At 38.0% G+C, this 19,689-nt stretch overlaps 2 protein-coding genes across 4 annotated transcripts in view; both read right to left on the bottom strand.

The window, feature by feature from the left end:
* The window catches only part of chrnb1 (cholinergic receptor, nicotinic, beta 1 (muscle)), a 53,916-nt gene extending 37,346 nt beyond the window's left edge, over positions 1-16,570 (bottom strand). The window contains exons 1-3 of the mRNA XM_051723033.1: positions 16,398-16,570; positions 5,961-6,094; positions 3,554-3,598 (exon numbers count right to left, since the gene is read on the bottom strand). Coding sequence (XP_051578993.1) covers positions 3,554-3,598; positions 5,961-6,094; positions 16,398-16,458 — 240 coding nt within the window. The 5' untranslated portion in view covers positions 16,459-16,570. The remainder of the gene's footprint in view (positions 1-3,553; positions 3,599-5,960; positions 6,095-16,397) is intronic.
* Positions 16,571-18,213: 1,643 nt separating this feature from the next.
* LOC127455383 (fibroblast growth factor 11-like) overlaps positions 18,214-19,689 on the bottom strand; it is a 126,471-nt gene continuing 124,995 nt past the window's right edge. For all 3 annotated transcript variants that reach the window (XM_051723242.1, XM_051723260.1, XM_051723251.1), the window contains one exon: positions 18,214-19,689. This exon is cut by the window's right edge and continues 5,406 nt beyond it. The gene's annotated coding sequence lies outside the window, so the exon portion shown is untranslated.

The following is a 19,689-nucleotide window of genomic DNA, read 5'->3' as shown; positions in this document are numbered from 1 at the left end:
TTGCACGCCAGCTCCTTTTATAACCGTTTGTCCGGGGGAGTGGCATGCAAATACCACTCGCCAATTTTCATTGGCTTTTTATCAAAGACCAGAGGTGTCTCGGGCTCCCAAGTGTGACCCCTAGTGTCACTACATCGACACAACTTCGAGTGAGTGACAGATAGGAAATTGGCCTGCTAGTTAGATAAGTTATCTAGCTTGTTGATTTTCCCATGTAATAAAAAAATGGTAGATATCTTTCTATAGTTTAGCAGATAGCCTTAAGCATCCATCACACAGATATGATTTTAGATTGTGTGTAGCTTCCTGTTCACAAGGAAAGTGTGAGGGGGCTGTCTGCATTTGGACATTCTGCTTAGTCTGCAAGCCTTTGGTGACTATTCAGTGTATGGATTTGTGAAGAACACACTGCTGGCTACCAATTGTTGTACTTCTTTTTCTGTTGTAGAGATGGATAGAGACTATGGCTTCCTGCTCAGCACCCTCAAGTGGAGGAGGCAGCTGACTGCTGATGAGCTTAGGTTCATAGCAGAGGAGGACATGGCTCATGAGGGCATGAAGAAGGAGGAAGATCTGCTGGCCCAGGTACTACTGCAGGAAGACCCGGACCACGAGGAGATGGAGGATGAGATGGAACCTGATCCCCAGCCAAGACCATCAACTGGGTATGTCTGAATGTTTATGTATTGTTTGTTTCTATTTCTCATATGACTGATACTCACAGTAACACTAACACTGTTACTCTTATTATTTTGTGTATGGCTAGCCATTCTCGCACAGGTCAAGTCAGCTAGAAAGCGTAAATGCTTCCCTGACTCTGTTTCTAATACTTCGAACTCTGACATCGATTCACAAGCACCAAAACCTCTCCCATTTAAGCCTAGCCGTCCATTTGGTATTGACTTAGGTAGCGTGTGTCAGGCTGTGCGGTCAACCTCCAATATGATGTTGCGAGAAATTTAGTTTTTCATGCTGTTTTTTACTCAGGCTGTAGTTGATGAGATATGCAGCTTTACAAACCGTCAGGGGTGGGAGCTCGTCCTAAACTGTCCGTCATATTCCAGCAACCAAGGAGTTTGGATGGAGGTGACCCCCAATGAATTTTACAAATTTCTTGGGTTGCTCATTTACATGGGGTTTTCAACTCTCTCTGATTCCCATCGTCATTGGGGAACCAAGTCACTTCAGGGCTCGTGGGCGAGGGGATTTGTCGCATATGCATAACATGTCGCGTGACCACTACAAGGCTCTTTTAACAGCTCTACATGTTGTAAACCCTACCACAGAGGATAATCAGGATCGCCTTAGGAAGTTGCATTATCTTATGGACCACCTCAAACAAAAATGCCAGCAGCTCTTTCAGCCTAACCAAAATCTTGCAATAGTTGAACATATGGTCAAGTCTAAAGCTTGGTAAGGATTTAAACAATACTTGAAGGGCAAGCCTACTCGGTGGGGTTTTAAATTATGGGTAATTGCAACATCAGACTCAGGGTATACTCTCGACTTTAATGTTTACTCAGGTAGTCGTGATGGGCGTGTCACTGACTTGGCTGCCAAAGTAGTTGAATCATTACTACAGCCATTCAAAGACCAGGGCCACAATGTTTGGTTTGACAACTTTTACACGTCCCCAGCTCTTATGGTTAAGTTGTTAGAAATGGGAACTAATGCCTGTGGGACATGCAGGGTGAATCGTAAACTGTTTCCTGCAGAATTTAAAGACATCAAAAGATGGGAACGCAAGACAGCTCATGGGGATATGAGGTGGTGTAGGATTGAGGGGAATATACTTGTTATTCAGTGGGAGGACACGCGTGCAGTTACATGCCTCTCCAATTTCCACAATGCGAATGGCTCAACCGAAATTACTAGGTTTGTAAAAAAAGATGGCGACTGGACAAAAGAAGTAGCCCTCCAGCCCAATGTCATCAGCGATTATAACAAAAACATGGGCGGTGTTGATAGATCAGACCAAATGATAAAATCTTACGACGTCCTACAAAAATCTCAGAAGTGGTGGAAGACTCTTTTTTTTCCCACTTCATAGACATTGTCGTCATCAATAGTTTCATATTGTTTAAGGAATGGCAACACATTCATGTGGCACCAGGGGATGAGCATAGACCGGTGAACTTAACCCAGATAAATTTCAGAGAAAACCTGGCTCGTCAGCTGGGAGGTATCGATATTCACACAAGTTTCCCTTTGCATACACTAAAGCCTGTAGTCCCTCCTTCGTCATCACTCCACACAGCCCATGCCCCTAAATTTGAGGAGTCCTTAAAGAGATATTGGCTATGCTATCAGAAAAGTAGGACTGAAAATAAAACTAAAGTAGCTTGTTGTGCACTGGAATGTAATGGCAATAGACTTTGCTTGGTTCGTGATAGGAACTGTTTTCAGTCTTGGCACTCAGCTGAGTGTGACCAGTTTCGCGAAGAGGCCTAGGTTGGGCTGTGTTTCTGATGTTGTTGTCCTCCCCCTCCCCTCTTTTCTCCCTCTCTTCTCTCCACAGGTATTGCAGTTGTTGAGTATTTATGAATTTATATATATTCTGTTCCAGCACTCTTTATTAAAAAATTTATTTACTGTAGATAGTTTGATTTTGTATGTTTTGCTGTGTAATTTGTGTGTAATTCTAATGTTCAAATGAAATAAAATGTGTGTTTTACTGAACACATAAAATGTATATTTCAGTGTTTTTGTCCTTCAATTTCAGATGCAATCTCAATTTATTATTACAGGTGCTCAAAAGGAGTATTTCGGAAGTGGTCATGTGAACATTCTAAATGTTTGTTTTATTCTGTTTTCCCACTAATCACTAGACTGGTCATAACTTTTAAACAATAGATTATATTTCTAATCTGTCTGCTATTCTACATTGCCCACAAAATTAGGTATATTTCATACACACCAAGTTTCCCTCAAGCTTGTAATTAAAATGGTTGAAAATGCAGTTGTCTGATGAAGTATGGTGGCCGGAGAAGATTTTTGTAAAAATTGCTGTGTGAAATCTTATTGATAAAGGACGATTAGCCTTAAATAATCATACATATATTTATATAATTTGAAAGCCCTATTTCTTCTCTTCAATATGGTATATACAGTTCAGGTGTGTGATGTTATATGAATATGAATGTGATATGAATATGGATATGAACACCATATTCTGGCACAGAATGGAATTTTCGGAATTTTGGGCTCAGGCTTTAAAGGGTTAATCAAATTATTTCAAATTATCTTGCTTCTGTCATCAATTATACCAAATTTAATATCTGTGCACATATGTCCACGAATATTATTTGTAGCATTTGCATAATTTTTCATTTTGTATTCAGAATTGTGGTACTGTATATTGATCCTAGCTCTCACTGTCAGTGTCTGTCATATGTGGAAATGTGTTGACATTTCAGTCCAGTAAATTATCATGATAGATGGGTTCGTCTTTCTTCAATGCAAATAGCTTCATGAATTTGAGTTGCACTCAAGATGGTATTTCTCTAAATGTTATACAGATGTAGAGCAGCCGACAGAAATCGTGTTGACTTACCAAGTTCATGATAACAATAGTGTTCATCTCCTCATCTTTCATGTTCTAAAACACAGAAACACAAAAATAAATTGTAATCCATTAACTCTAACACTGAATGCATGTTCAAGGATGGTGTGTGTTTGGCAAGAGATATCAATGTTTTTACTCTGACTGACAAATATGAGTTTTAGGATGTAATGCATTAAACCAGCATTATATTGTATGAGGCCAGTTATATCTATATTCAACCTTTTTTAAACAGTTTTCATTTTTTGCTTAAAAAGGACATTTCTTAACCCTGACCTCATTTTAAAAGGACCACAGTGAATGCCGTAAACACCAAGTACTATATTTACATTTTTTATAATATCTGATATTAAACCATAATATCTGATTATTTCTAAAACTAGCAAGCTTGATTGCTGATATAAACCGTCAGACCAAAAGTATAATTTATCATTTGAGTGTGTTTGTGGAGGGGGGTATTGTAAACACAAAGTGTGTTTGGAACCAGGGCCGGTGGTGATGGAGGGAAGGGGGAGATATAATTGACAGACAAGAAAAAGACCTGAGGCTCAATAGATAGATAAGCACACAGTTCTGCAATGCTATTTAAAACTAGTGTAGGAATGTCAGAGGGACAGCTGTCCTAGGCCCAGTAAAGAGCACAAACAGAGGGGGGATGGGTCAACACTCACCAAGGCTGTAGCAAATGGGGTGAAAGGTGGTTACAATTCCAGGGGCTCACAGGTCCAGGGGGGCCCACAATTTTATACTGTATTTTTCTATATGAAAGGGGCCCAGAGCAATATACAGTCATGGGGCCCAGAATTCCTTACTACAGCCCTGACACTCACCATAACACTTGCATAGACTCTGTATACACACGTATACGCGCGTAATGCATAACATTATTTCAATGTGTGGACATTTCAAGACAGAATATAATTATTAAGATTAATAGGCTGTATTAATGCTGTCAGAGTAGAGATTGAATTTGGACATTTCAATACATACAGTAGGTTACTGGAGCTCAAAAATCATGTAAAATAACTGTTCATTAAGCCTGTAGTGAAAGTTTTGTTCCTTTCTGTTCTGGGATATGAAAAGGACAACTTGATTAAATCTGTGCAAATATGTGCATGTGTCTGGCTTGTTACCCTAGAGCTGGTTATTAAATCCTTGTGTTAGGAAGTAAAGGATACCACAACCTGATTCACATACTGGATTCAAACTCAACAGTTGAACCAACAATCAGGCCTGATTTAACAAAGCATTGGAGCAGTCCTTTTGTAAATATACACAGTACTACCCATATGTGTCAAATACGGTTTTAGACTCTGTTTAGACTTTTTGCTTATATCATATGATTAAAGTTCCCAATAAAGTTGAGGCTGAGAAACTCCTTCTCTGCATGTCAAATAACAGGGAAGTTTAAACTTAAACTCTGAGGAATGTTAAAGTGTAATTAATAAGTTAAAATTAAAATTAGCATGTGTCAACATTGTCCCTTATGATGTGCATATCTGATTGTTAATGGCTGTAAAACACTTAAGTGTTTTATGATCCTTACACTAGGACCTGGATATACAGTCCTAAAGTATGAGGACAAGGCCTCAGTTATCAGTGAAAATTAATCATTTATCTGTAAACAAACCAGTCAACAAGAGTTATGATATCGGAGCACAGTCGGATTGGGAGACTACATTTTACTGGAAATTTCAGGATTCTTGCGGCCCACTGGATATAAATCTAATCATAGATATCTATTCTTCTTCTACTCTTTATTATTACTATTATTATAATTATTGATTTATATATGGGTTTCATAGGCTTCTTTGCAGATGAATTGAAGTGATTGTGCATCATGCCACATTTAGCTGCAAACTTTTCATTCTTTTGATGTGTTATTTTTCATCTGCACCACCCTTTGGGGCTGTTCACACCAAACATGTTTTTGAATCCGATCGCACTGTTTTTCAGTTGTTTTCCAATGTAAACATGCGCTAGAATAACATCTTTAACCATTGCAGTAGCTATGATAACAGCTGGGCATGTGAAACATTCAGGAATTAACCATTATGGGGGCCATTTTTTATTTTCAAAATTAAATATGTTGTACAGTAATAATCTTCTGTATTAAAGAGGATTTATTCATTTACTTGGCTATTTGTTACATCTTACATTTATTTATTTTATATCATATTGTGCATCAGTCTGCTGGCGACCCAGAGAGAAAAATCGCGCCCCTCTCAATCCTACCCTGTATTTGAGTATTCATCTCATGGATGATCAAGTTTAATGTTGCAGTCACTGAAAGGCAAAATCAATTTTAAATGGCTAAATTTGAGAATTATTCTATAGATTACAAAATCTTTACACGTGTAGTACAACTCCAGGTGTGTCAGTGTGTTTATCTTCATACCAGGCTGAGGAATGATGAAAGAGTCATGCCTATCCTAACAATGACTCTTTCCTCTGGTGTCTTTGCAGGCCGCACTTTGAGGTTGTATGAAGAGAAGAGTTTCTTCGTCAGCTGATCTTCCTTTTCTGATGCACCTGTAGAAAGGATGTTGTTTTTCTTTCTCAGACAAAGCTTTTCTTGATTTTTTGACATATAAGAGTTCATTGTACTATAAATACATGCTGTAAGTTTCTGACTCAAAACTTTCTCTCTGGCCCAAAAACAAAAAAAAAAAAGATTAATTGACACCAAGCTGCAAAAACGGCTCGTTCTCTACTTCTATCAGAAAAGACTCTGGATTATTGGGATTAATAGGAACATAGAAATACTTATATCTATGGATGCACTGATATGGAATTTCTGGGCTGATACCGATAACCGATAATTCACTGCTCATTGCGGCCGATACAGATAACCGATCTTTTAAAAAAAAGTTTTAATCTTTAATCTTTTAACATGGAACTGCTAGCTAATTCATTAAATTTAAAGTTTCTCATTTGAAAAACATGTGTCATTTAAAGCTTGGAATATGGACTTGCTGCTATTTAAGGTTTGGAAGATGTAACATGAACCAGAAATGTGCCTATATTAAAGATGATACACTTGAATAGATTGTATGGTGCCCAGGGGCGGACTGGGACTAAAAAGTGGCCCTGGACTTTCTGGCCCAGAGCGGCCCACCAAACCCGGCCCACAACACAGTTTAAACACAGCTCAGTTTAAAATTTTTGTGTGGAAAAAAAATACATTTCTATTGACTGCTAGCAATGACAACGAGCCCCACCAGTGCAAAAATTGTCATGACTTTAAAACATATAAACCCACTGTAAATGTGATGAGTGGATTTTTTAGAGGAAGCACTAAAAATATATATGGTAACAATTTATAATAATGGTCCATCATTAATAGGTAATTATGCCGGAATTAATGCAGGACAAATGAGTAGTACTACATTAACACTTTAGTTACTACTATAAACTAATATGGAATCATGATTAACCAATCAGTAAGTAATAGCGAACTGATGACTGAGGTAGTTCACTGTTAGGTAATCAATAATTACTGAATTTGATCTGCCTCATTGAGAGCTATCAACTAACTATGGATAATTTAAAATAACTACTTAACATGTGTCTAAAATGTGAATGATTATGTTTTTTTTATCATGCATGGGTTCTTTGTGGGAATTCATTTATGAATGTAACAGGTCACTAAATCAAGGCTACAATGTCTGGTAGAGTATCTTAGTCAACAATGTAATCACATATTCAGGATTGATGGGGCCCAAATTTAATAACGTAATAATTAAACATGAAAAAATCCATATCAATAGACCAATGTTCATAATGGGGCATGTCCCCCTCAATGTCTATGGTGGTTACGGCCATGATCATAGTCAGCTTACCTTACAGAAATAAAGGGATGTATATGCCCAACCTGTGTATTCCTTGGGATATCTCTTTGTTCATTAGAAAAACATGTTTGATATTGCTGAAGGTCTTTTTTAAATAATTCTGGTAAGCCATAATTAATGAGTCAAGTGTTACCACATAAGTATTAAGGAATTACTAATGATCTGGACCATTATTCAAAAGTGAGGGTCATGGTAACGCATTGTTAATTAATGAGATCTTACTGTTTCCTTCCTTGGGAGTTAAAGGTTATCTGGACCATAATTCTAAAGTGAAAACACATTATAAACCATTAATAGTAACAGAGGTGTTACTTGTCAGTTAGTAATGAATACTCAAGTGTTTGTTCCTACATTTTTTTATTTTTTTTGTGGATTGTTTCCCCTTTTTCACCCAATTTGGAATGCCCAATTCCCAGTGTGCTTTTAAGTCCTCGTGGTCGCGTAGTGATTCGCCTCAGTCCGGGTGGCAGAGGATGAATCCCAGTTGCCTTTGTGTCTGAGACCATCAACCCGTGCATCTTATCACGTGGCTTGTTGAGCGCATTGCCATGGAGACATAGCGCATGTGGAGGCCATGCGCCCCACCGAGAACGAACCAAATTATAGCGACCACGAGGAGGTTACCCCATGTAACTCTACCCTCCCTAGCAATCGGGCCAATTTGGTTGCTTTGGAGACCTGGCTGGAGTCACTCAGCACGCACTGGGATTCGAACTAGCGAACTCCAGGGGTGGTAGCCAGCTTCTTTTACCACTGAGCTACCCAGGCCCCCCTACATTTTATTCATTTAATCAAACAGATCAAACAAACATTCACAGACATTCAAAAAAAAAAAAATTCTGGCATTGAATTATGAATCATTGAAATAATTTAACATAATTGCATAGGCTACAAACATTTAGCAGGATCATACTTTTAATTGCTGGTGCTCACGGTTACTACATGTTTTAAAAGTCTTATCTCTTAACATAAAGTAAAATAATAAAATTATGTGTCTAAAGGACAAGTGTGTTGATCTCTACAAGACTTCAACAGAAAACGGAGAGAAAACCGCCGTACACGAATGGCGTTCGGTATGAACAGAACAGAATGTATGTTAAAGTTTCGCACTCGCACTCGCTTTTCATTCAGTTTCAGCGCGAGCACTGAATATGGCGAACCCTGATTGGATTAGAGACTTGATGGACCAGACACTCATTATTTTTTTTCATTGGATTCATTGTTACTCATTGTTACCTACAGTATCTATGAATAACAAATTTATTTTAAAAATGTTTTCAAAATTTTTGTGTATATTCAAGTGTGTATTCATAAATTTATAATGCGTTACCATGACCCTCACTTTAAAATAATTAGTAATTCCTTCATGTTTATGTGGTAACACTTGACTCATTACTTATGGGTTACCAAAATTATTTTAAAAAGACCTCCAGCAATATCAAACCTGCCGAAGTTAATAATTTCTAATGAACAGAAGTGATAGCCCAAGGAATACACATGTTGGGCACATACATCTGTAAGCTGACTATGATACTCTAACAGACACTGATGCCATGATTTAAAGAGCTGTTATGTTCATAAATTAATTCCAGCAAAGAACACATGTGAGGCGCATGTTTCTCTGAAGGCACATTTCATGATCATGTTTACAATTAAAACATAATCATTCGCATTTTAGACACATGTTCATGTTTTGATTAGTAATTGAGTAGTAGTTATTTTAAATTAGACATAGTTAGTTGATAGCTCTCAATGAGGAAAATCAAATTCAGTAATTATTGATTACCTATCAGTGAACTACCTCAGTCATCAGTTCGTTATTACTTACTGATTGGTTAATCATGTTTCCATATTAGTTAATAGTAGTAACTAAAGTGTTAATGTAGTACTACTCATTAATCCTGCATTAATTCCTGCATAGTTATCTATTAATGACGGACCATTATTTTAAAGTGTTACCATAAATACTGTATAGATCAGACAAATAACATGTCATAAAAACTTTTTTCCCCAACATACAGATGTTAAGTTAAAATGTTCATGAAAGTACAAGGGAAAGTGTGTATTTTAGGTGCTGTGACAAGTCATAAAGATCTTAATCACCTTTCAACTTTTTTCTAGAAGTGCAAATAAACTATTGCCTTAGTTAATATGAGGTTGTGGAAACAACAAGTATAGTAATGATATATTATATACACTATATTGCCAAAAGTATTCGCTCATCTGCCTTTAGACGCATATGAACTTAAGTGACATCCCATTCTTAATCCATAGGGTTTAATATGATGTCGGCCCACCCTTTGCAGCTATAACAGCTTAAATTCTTCTGGGAAGGCTTTCCACAAGGTTTAGGAGTGTGTTTATGGGAATTTTTGACCATTCTTCCAGAAGCGCATTTGTGAGGTCAGACACTGATGTTGAACGAGAAGGCCTGGCTCGCAGTCTTCACTCTAATTAATCCCAAAGGTGCTCTATCGGGTTGAGGTCAGGACTCTGTGCAGGCCAGTCAAGTTCTTCCAAACCAAACTCGCTCATCCATGTCTTTATGGACCTTGCTTTGTGCACTGGTGCACAGTCATGTTGGAACAGGAAGGGGCCATCCCCAAACTGTTCCCACAAAGTTGGGAGCATGGAATTGTCCAAACTCTCTTGGTATGCTGAAGCATTCAGAGTTCCTTTCACTGGAACTAAGGGGCCAAGCCCAGCTCCTGAAAAACAACCCCACACCATAATCCCCCTCCACCAAACTTCACAGTTGGCACAATGCAGTCAGACAAGTACCGTTCTCCTGGCAACCGCCAAACCCAGACTCGTCCATCAGATTGCCAGATGGAGAAGCATGATTCGTCACTCCAGAGAACGCGTCTCCACTGCTCTAGAGTCCAGTGGCAGCGTGCTTTACACCACTGCATCCAACACTTTGCATTGCACTTGGCGATGTATGGCTTGGATGCAGCTGCTCGGCCATGGAAACCCATTCCATGAAGCTCTCTACGCACTGTTCTTGAGCTAATCTGAAGGCCACATAAACTTTGGAAGTCTGTAGCGATTGACTCTGCAGAAAGTTGGCGACCTCTGCGCACTATGCGCCTCAGCATCCGCTGACCCCGCTCTGTCATTTTACGTGGCCTACCACTTCGTGGCTGAGTTGCTGTCATTCCCAATCGCTTCCACTTTGTTATAATACCACTGACAGTTGACTGTGGAATATTTAGTAGTGAGGAAATTTCACGACTGGACTTGTTGCACAGATGGCATCCTATCACAGTACCATACTGGAATTCACTGAGCTCCTGAGAGCGGCCCATTCTTTCACAAATGTTTTTAGAAGCAGTCTGCATGCCTAGGTGCTTCATTTTATACACCTGTGGCCATGGAAGTGATTGGAACACCTGAATTCAATTATTTGGATGGGTGAGCGAATACTTTTGGCAATATAGTGTATGTATATATAGCTATACAAGATCATAAAATGTGTTTTAAAATAGTTAGATGAAAAAGTGTCACACAGCAGGACACTGATGACAATGCTTGAAATTTCATGTCAATTACTCACATAACTATGTGTAAATGTTTATTAAAAAAAATCAGTGAAAACAAATTTGGCCAGATTATGTACATATATAAATATACAAATATAAATATATGTAAAACATACCTTTTAAATTGTAGATCTTTGCATATATTTTGCAGATCAATTTATTATTTTCACTCTCTGTGAGTTTGTTGCGTCTTTATATCTGCAGTGTTTTAATTCCTTCCCCAGATTATTCTTGAGAAAAAGTGAAAAGGCCAATGCTTTGACAAGCGCTGTTTCTGCTATCCTTTAAACAAAGTAAGCCTCAAAGATTCAAATAGCCACACAGTAATATTTTTCATGACTTATTTATCAGGCGTGAGCATTATTCAGGGAAGCCCCGCTTCAGCTCCCAGAAATGCTTTGCGGTATGAATAAATTATGCAAATTACTATGTACTGCTCATAGCTTTACTGTTTGCTGATTTTATTTATGCTATTGTTATAGTATTTGTTGTAACTTGCAGTTATTTGTCATATACTGATTATTCAAAGCTCATCTTATTATTAATGTTTTTTTTTTTTTTTTTTTTTTTTGGTTGTCACCATTATTGTGAATTGTACATCAAATAAAGAGATCCACATGAGGTCTGCAGTAAATGATTACATATGGCTATTCTCTCTGATGCGTGAGTAATTTCAAATTAAAAGTCATCACAGAATTATAAAATAAAAGAAATAGAATTGTCTTGTTTTGCGGACTTTATTAAATGTCTACTCGGGCATATTGGAGCCTAGGGTATTTGCCTATATTGCCTGTAGAATGACCTGGTACTTGCATAGCAGTGGGCTGGCCCAAATTACCAAGTGCCCCACTGGGAAAATGCCCAGAGTTCCCTATGTCCAGTCCGCCCCTGATGGTGCCAATTTATATGAGTGTTTCAATTTCAAAATAAAAGCCATAGAATTGGCTTGTCTTGCAGACTTTATTAAATGTCCGCTCGGGTATATTGGAGCATAGGACGGTTGCCTATATCGCCTGTATAGACGTTCCGGTACTTGCACAGTAGCGGGCCAGCCCAAATTACCCAGCGGCCCACTGGGAAAACGCCCAGTGCTCCTTATGGCCAGTCCGCCCCTGATGGTGCCAGTTTATATGAGTGTTTACAGTAATCCATACAGTAATGAACTTCAAACAGCTGTGATAATGCATTAAACCAAAATGAGTCGATAAACAGCATGTAATGAAAACTAAACTACAAAACACACAATACAAACCCTAAACTCTGTATACATGGTGTATTATTAATGATAGCAGCCAGACTGTGTGTGCAGTGGTGTTTGTGTGTGTAATGGGTGCGTATGCGTGTCTCTTTCACAGCCACTTGTAACAGCGCTCATTTGTTTCAGTTTTACTGTATAATTTATGAAACGTGAACACAACAGTCATAATGGGAATAGGTAATATCATACAGATCAAATAGTCAATATGTTAGAAAAGTCTTAATTTGTAAAATACAACAAGCAGATTCGTTTCACTCATAAACTAATGTTTTTAGCCATCCCAAGTAACTCTGTAAAACTTTTTTCAAGATCTATGTACCGTGTTAGTTTGTATTGGGGCTTGTTTTAATCGCAATGCTGAGCTGTAAGTAACGATGTGCTATTTCCCACATTCTGTATACGTTTCATGAAGTAATATGTGAAAATGATCGCCCCCCCAAGTAACATACATACACGTTATTGTCACATTTTCGTTTATTGCCTCATGAAACATAAACAGAATATGGGAAATGGCATGTTGTTCCTTACAGCAGATGATTCCGAATTAAAACCAGACCCAAAACAACGTAACAAGGTGCAGAGATGTTAAAATAATCCTAACAGAGCAACAAGAGCTTGGCTTTCATTCACACAGACATGTTGTGTGTGCGCACACGCACTGATGCTTGTGGCTGTCCACAAGGAAAAGACGCCGCAGGCAGTCAGAGATAGAAACCGTAACAATTTATCTGCGAAAATATCGGCGGTAATTCCATTATTGGCACGATAATAATATTTTGATTTTCCCGGTTATCGGCCAATAATATATCGACCGCCAATATATCGTGCATCCCTTATATGCACTTATATCATTTGGTGTAAGTCCTGTCCTATGATTCAGCGTTCTGATACTTGCTTGAACTGTCGGATCCTGCCGGAAGCGATGACGGCAGAGAAGCAGAGCTTACCCCGCCCGGGACGGGACCTAAACTGGTGGTGATGGAGTGGAGGGGGCTAAAAACAACGGAATTAAGCCAACAATGAGAAACACCTGAGCGGGTTTATAAAGTGGAGGCTGTATTGTGATTGGATGAGATGCCTGATAGAATGAATCCCGAGATCTTTCTGCTTGAACTACGCTTACGCTTACATTTTCGTTGTTATGTGACATCACACAGGGCCCTTCATTAATGCATGAACGCCTCCACAGGAAGACATCATTGCCTATTTTTTACATCATCTCACCCTTGGTCTGCTAACTGACACTCAGTCGGAAAGGTAAAAAGGAGAGAGCAGGACAGATAGGCCTACTATTGCTGCACATCAAAGGGGACTTACACAGGACACCTTCTTGTGTCCATCTGGACTGTTTCTAATTACTTTTCTATATAAACGTGCACTAAACAGATGTCTTTGACCATTGTCATGCATCTCACAACTGCTTTTAAAAGACCCTGTGTCAAGTTATAACTATTAAAAGGAGACCTTCATTCTGTTGCGCTGCGTCATGCTGTTTTGAGTATAAATGCGTCCTGGACACATTCTTGCTCCCATCTACTCTATTTTTAATTGTTGGTCTGTGTAAACATGCACTAGATGGATGTCTTTGATCGTTTTGATGCATTTTCGATGATGTGTGCTACATTTTAGGGGTGGAAAAGTTAAACTTTTTAAAGCGCGTCTCCTTATGCTCTGTTCCACTGCTGGTGCTGGCTGCGAGAGACACATACCATCCTGTGTGTAAACAGACAAGGAAGATGTGAGATGTGGCTTTGTGAACCACATTTCGCTCTGTGTGTAAGCAGACATCAGGCTGAAGATGTGAAATGTCGTGGCTGTGATGACCAGTGTCTCTGCTATGGCTTTTGTTGAAGCACTCCAACATTAGGAAAGAGCTGATAAAGTTTAACAGTTCCTGATTGCGTCAATGCAGGATTATGTGTGTGTGGCACATTCACTGCAGATTATATGCATTCAGCTCATTTCAGTGTGTATTATACTGTATGAGTTTTTGGCACATATCAGCATGAATTGCTTTTGAACCAATCACAATATGATTCAAGCTTTAAAAAGGAACCGTTATAGAAAGATGGGGTAGTTAAAACACTATTTTAACATGACCGCAGATCCATAAGCAACGAGTTTCATTCATTAATGTTTAATCTGTCATGACCGTTTGATATCTAGGCTATAGTTTATGGTGCTGCTGGGCTTGAGTAAACAGTTTAAAACATTCGGATGCAATGTGCGTTATGTGTAAACCCTGAAATATAGTTTTAGTTGTTGTGGAGCTGGTCCATTCTCTTCTGATTGAGATTCAAATATATACAGTATGGCTGTATTCATACAGAGGCTGCACAATGTTAGCCAATCATAACAGTGGGCATTTACATTTAAGTGTTAAAGAGGAAAAGAGCCAAAAATCGTTTCAGTCAGAGGGCCAGAGACAGGGTGGAAAATGATTATATATTACTAAATGCAAAAAGCTTTATTAACATAATACACACACTTAACACATTATTGGGAACACTATGGTACAAATTTTTAGGAATAAGATTTTAAGAATATTTCAGCTCTGTAGATCCTCACAATGCAAGTGAATGGTTACCAAAATTTTGAAGCTCAAAATAGCTTATAAAGGCAACATAAAAGTAATCCACCAGACTCCAGTGGTTAAATCTATATCTTCAGAAGCTATATGATAGGTGTGAGTGAGAAACAGATCAATATTTAATCCTTTTTTACTACAAATTTACCTCCCTGCCCAGTAGGTGGCGATATGCACGAAGAATGAAAATGAAGATTAATTTTAAGGACTTAAATTTTGATCTGTTTCTCACCTACACCTATCACATTGCTCCAGAAGACATAGAGTTAACCACTGGAATCTTTTGGATTACTTTTATGCTGCCTTTATGTGCTTTTGGAGCTTCAAAGTTTTGGTACCCATTCACTTGCATTGTATGAACCAACAGAGCTGAGATATTCTTCTAAAAATCTTTGTGTTCAGCAGAAGAAATATAGTCATACACATTTGGGATGTCATGAGGGTGAGTAAATGATGAGATAATTTGTGTTTTTGGGTTAACTATCCCTGTGGAAGGCTTCCGTATGTCATGTGGTACATGATTAAACATGTGTTTATAAGGAAATTTCAAAATGTGAAACGTTCCTAAATAATGTTCATTTAAATCTTTACTTATTTTAAGTAGCTACAATGTACATCCAAGTAAAAGTCACTATATTAACTGAAATGTTTTTGTTAAATTTACTCCCTCACTTTAATCAATTTTATGCTAATAAAGTTAAGTAGATTTTACTTTTTACTTTTATTAGGCCTAGTCACTTTTTTTTTTTTTTTTTTTTTTTCAGCTTTCGAAGGTTAGAATAATTTCTAAACGGCCGTTCTAGGGGCGCCACATTCATAAAGTCTCGCACAGCTGGAGTTGTACAGAATGAGTTTTGACAGTTACAAATGACATACGTCACCGCGCCACCTTCATTACCAACCGCTACAACCAAGTGCTGCTGGCTTTGAGCAGCATACACATTTACAACAGTTTATAGTGTCTTTAACCGAGTTTTATGGTAAGTAAAACTTAAAGCGGCTTTTACTGAATTAAAATAAAACAGAACCTGTATTCCAATTATGAGAAAGTATAATGCGTGAAACTGTGCGGAAATAAGAACTCTTTATTTTTCATGCATGAGCATTTGTATTGTGAGATAAATGAGGCCTAACGGAGAATATGCCATCTACTTCTTTACTGTACGAAAGCTCCCTTTCAAATGACCATAATTTACCTCTCCGAACCACATTTAAATAAACTTCAAGTTAAAAGAGTTGCCGAGTCTGGCTGGCTCGATGTACATTTTTCCTCATTTTCAGTGGTCCCTAGAGTATTCTTGAAAACATGCCCATTTAAAAAATGATGACTACAAGAAAGCATGAGTGATTTTAGTAATGTTGTATTATCCTCTTAACAACCACTCTGGTCTTTTCAGTCAATGTAAAGAAAACAACTTGGATTTGCTATGAGGGAAAGTGTGTTAAAAATGTCTTTTTACGCGCGTAAAGTCGTGAAGTTCCATTAAATCGTAACGGGACATGCGTTATAATAACATGCGTTAAAAGAGCGCTGGTGAGTCGCACGCGCTAATAAATGCGCACAATGCCGAAACTCAGTTTAGAAACGTCAACTTACCTCCCACTGCGCACAAGCCATAGAGGCAACAGGTAATTAGAAGCCATTCCTGGGCCTTCATAGCGATTTACAAAATGAAACTATGGTGATATCTTCATAGAAAGTTAACATGTGAGTCCATTTGTGTTCTTTTCCCCCCCAGCACTAACAGTTGGCGTGTAGTCAGGCTGCTGTCACTCTGCGCTCGGGTTACAGGCGCTCGTGCACTTACAGAGAAAGAGTTCACGCGTCCCATATCAAAGATAAGGTAACAACAAACGTTTCATTGAAGTACAGTCACATTTTTGTGTTGAGGATATATGCGTCCTTGTAAAAAAGAAAAGAGAATGCCTTAGGGGGTTACAATTTCTACAAGAAACACTACTACTACTACTACTCTCTCTCTCTCTCTCTCTCTCTCTCTCTCTCTCTCTCTCTCTCTGTCTGTCTGTCTGTCTGTCTATCCTAAATTGTCTAAAGGGGATTGTTTTCTAATAAAAATCACTGCCCATATACAAAGAGAGCACTGTGGCATATTTAAATGTAACTGTGATCCCACATGAGGTTGGCCTTTAGAATGGAGGCTATTCAATGACACATTAAAATTCATGTAAAAATTACAAACTATTTCCTGCAGCTTGCAAAAGAGGCAGAGCACTCACATCAACACACTGAGGTCGGTGCTGAGAGTGAGCTTCGAAGTGTTTCGATGTGTTTGAATCCATGCCAGCATATATAGGCTGTTTATACATTTCTGGGGTGCTTTTGGCCCAAGAAGGATATAACATTAATGTGCTGTACTTTTGTGTAATACATCAGAGCTGTTAAAATGAATTATGCACCATTATCCCGCCAATTAGATTAAAGGAGGAGATTTATTTTGGTGCAAAGGAGTGTTGACACTTTGACAGAGTTTTTGAAATCAGAGGTCAGGGCATTGCTGAAACACAGCGACAAGTTTTTCCTCCATAGTTTTGGTGAGATTGCAAGATAAAAGATGACAACTGCTCATTAAGCGAAGCTTGCTTTGTGTGGGAACAAGAAGTGAAAGACTGTTCCCACATGCCACCTGTCTCCTGTTCATCATCACTTGAGCATCCTGTCGAGCTGCCCTGTACTTAATTTATGGTGCACCACATTCACAATTTGGTTCACTGCCAATTTAATTATCATAGAAGTCAACTTAACAACTAATAACTAATATTGACTTGCCAGTACAATGCTATCTACCATAGCTGGCAAACGTAATTACAATCTTTAACTTAAATAAGGACATTGAACAATACAGTTGTATTTGCTACTAAAAGCATTTACACTGATCTCTTTCAGACTCATGAACACAAATGAAACAAATGACACTTTTGTTTTACAATCATACAAATATATTAGTTTTATTCAGTAATGATCATTAATATGTCTCCCTTAGACTTATACAAATAGATATAGATTCTATTGCAAATGCAGGGCTGAGAGTCTATGCAGGTTATTATAAGAGTAACAGTGAGTTAATAAATACTAAACAGGAATCATCCTCCTCATCATTTTTTTTTTTTTTTTATGTGTCCTGTAAATATTGGTTCATGCATGACTGTATTATGTTGTTCCTTCCACCATGTGGCTGACAATTGTTTGACTTTGGCTGCCAGGTTTATGTCTGTCCATCCTGTTTGTGAGATGGGGAAGCCAGAGTTCAAGCTATTCTGTCGAATCTGTCCCAGTAAGTGGCTATTGTATTTTTTTTTTTTAGCTATATAAAATTAAAAATAGTGTCATCGTGGCTTTGACAGGAAGACCTTTGCTTTGTCTCCGTTTGGAAGACAAGATAAAGTTAATATGGTTTATTTTTCCTTTTTTTTTTTTTTTTTTTTTTTTTGGAAGACTTCAGTACAATAACTTGGATCATCCATGCAGAACATACAAAAATTATTGGATTTGTTTGATATAAAGCATACTCTCAATGTCCATTAGCATATAGCCTATCTGGATTGATAAGAAGTGGGCATTGTAGTATGTACACACTATTATGTGTGCAGTTTCTGTAAAAGAGTGTCTGCGAAAAACAGCAGTCAATGTTGCCGCGGATCCCAACTAGTGTTCATGGGGTAAAATATCCTGACCTGTGTCTTCTTATACAGCAGAGAACAATATCCATGCCTATTCGCCCTCTGTCACCAAATGTCTTTTTGATCTTCCAGAAGTAAGCTAAATTGGGACATTTGCATCACAAGGTAAATGCAGAGCTGGCAACCCATATCAACACTGATCGATATCATCCAAACAAGAAAACTTTAACAACAGATAAACAAATTGACATTTGTTTACAGGGGTATAAAAACTGAAACCATGAACAGACAGACTAGAGAATAAACAGTTACAACTGTAATGTAGCATCACATGTGTATGACAACAAACATCTGATTTGGGAGGGATTAGAGTCATTTCTACAGTATTTAAACTCAAAAACAAAAACATGAATGAATGTTACATTTATATAGCACTTTTCTGACACTACATAAACTTTTATTATTATTATCATCCTTATTATTTAGATTGAGGTTCACTTGAGTTCAGAATGAATCCACTAAACTGACTATATTGCATCTGAATTCATATCAGCTCATTCAAAATCCATCCAAAGGACAGACATTTAACACAAACATTCAAACATCTGTGTAACACATCTCATCTCTATAGCCACATAATGGCAGGTTAACTCAACAGTACACTAAAGGTTACCTCAGAGGGATGATAGGAGAATATTGTGAGTGCTCCAAAGCTGGGGTGGAGCTGAGGTTTTTGAAGGTCACCCTCGCTACATGCATTTGATGAGAGACTAATACCCAGCTGCTGTGTATGTAATGCAGATGTAGATGTTCATGCTTTTAAAATGCAGCAGAACACACACACGCTGGTGTGGCTATCCTTATGATTACTCTCCATAGACATAATGATTTTTATACTGTACAAACTATAGATTCTATCCCCTAACCCTAACCCTACCCCTAAATCTAGCCCTCACAAAAAAAATAAATAATAAAAAATAAATAAATCTGCATTTTTACATTTTCAAAAAAACATCGTTTAGTATGTTTTGTAAGCGATTTGAATTATGGGGACACTAGAAATGTCCTCATAAACCACATTTATGGCATAAAACTGTAATTACCAGTTTGTAACCTAAAGAAAATGTCCTCGTAAACCACCCAAAACCGCCCACACACACATGCACACACGCGTGCACAGAGGCAATGACATTCAGCCGAGAGGAAGTGTGGCACATTTGCACAGTGCTTTTGTGAGGGCTAAGAGTTAG

This window comes from Myxocyprinus asiaticus, chromosome 2 (genome assembly GCF_019703515.2).
Source record: "Myxocyprinus asiaticus isolate MX2 ecotype Aquarium Trade chromosome 2, UBuf_Myxa_2, whole genome shotgun sequence".
NCBI lineage: Eukaryota > Metazoa > Chordata > Actinopteri > Cypriniformes > Catostomidae > Myxocyprinus > Myxocyprinus asiaticus.
This window is presented reverse-complemented; position numbering and strand designations above follow the sequence as displayed.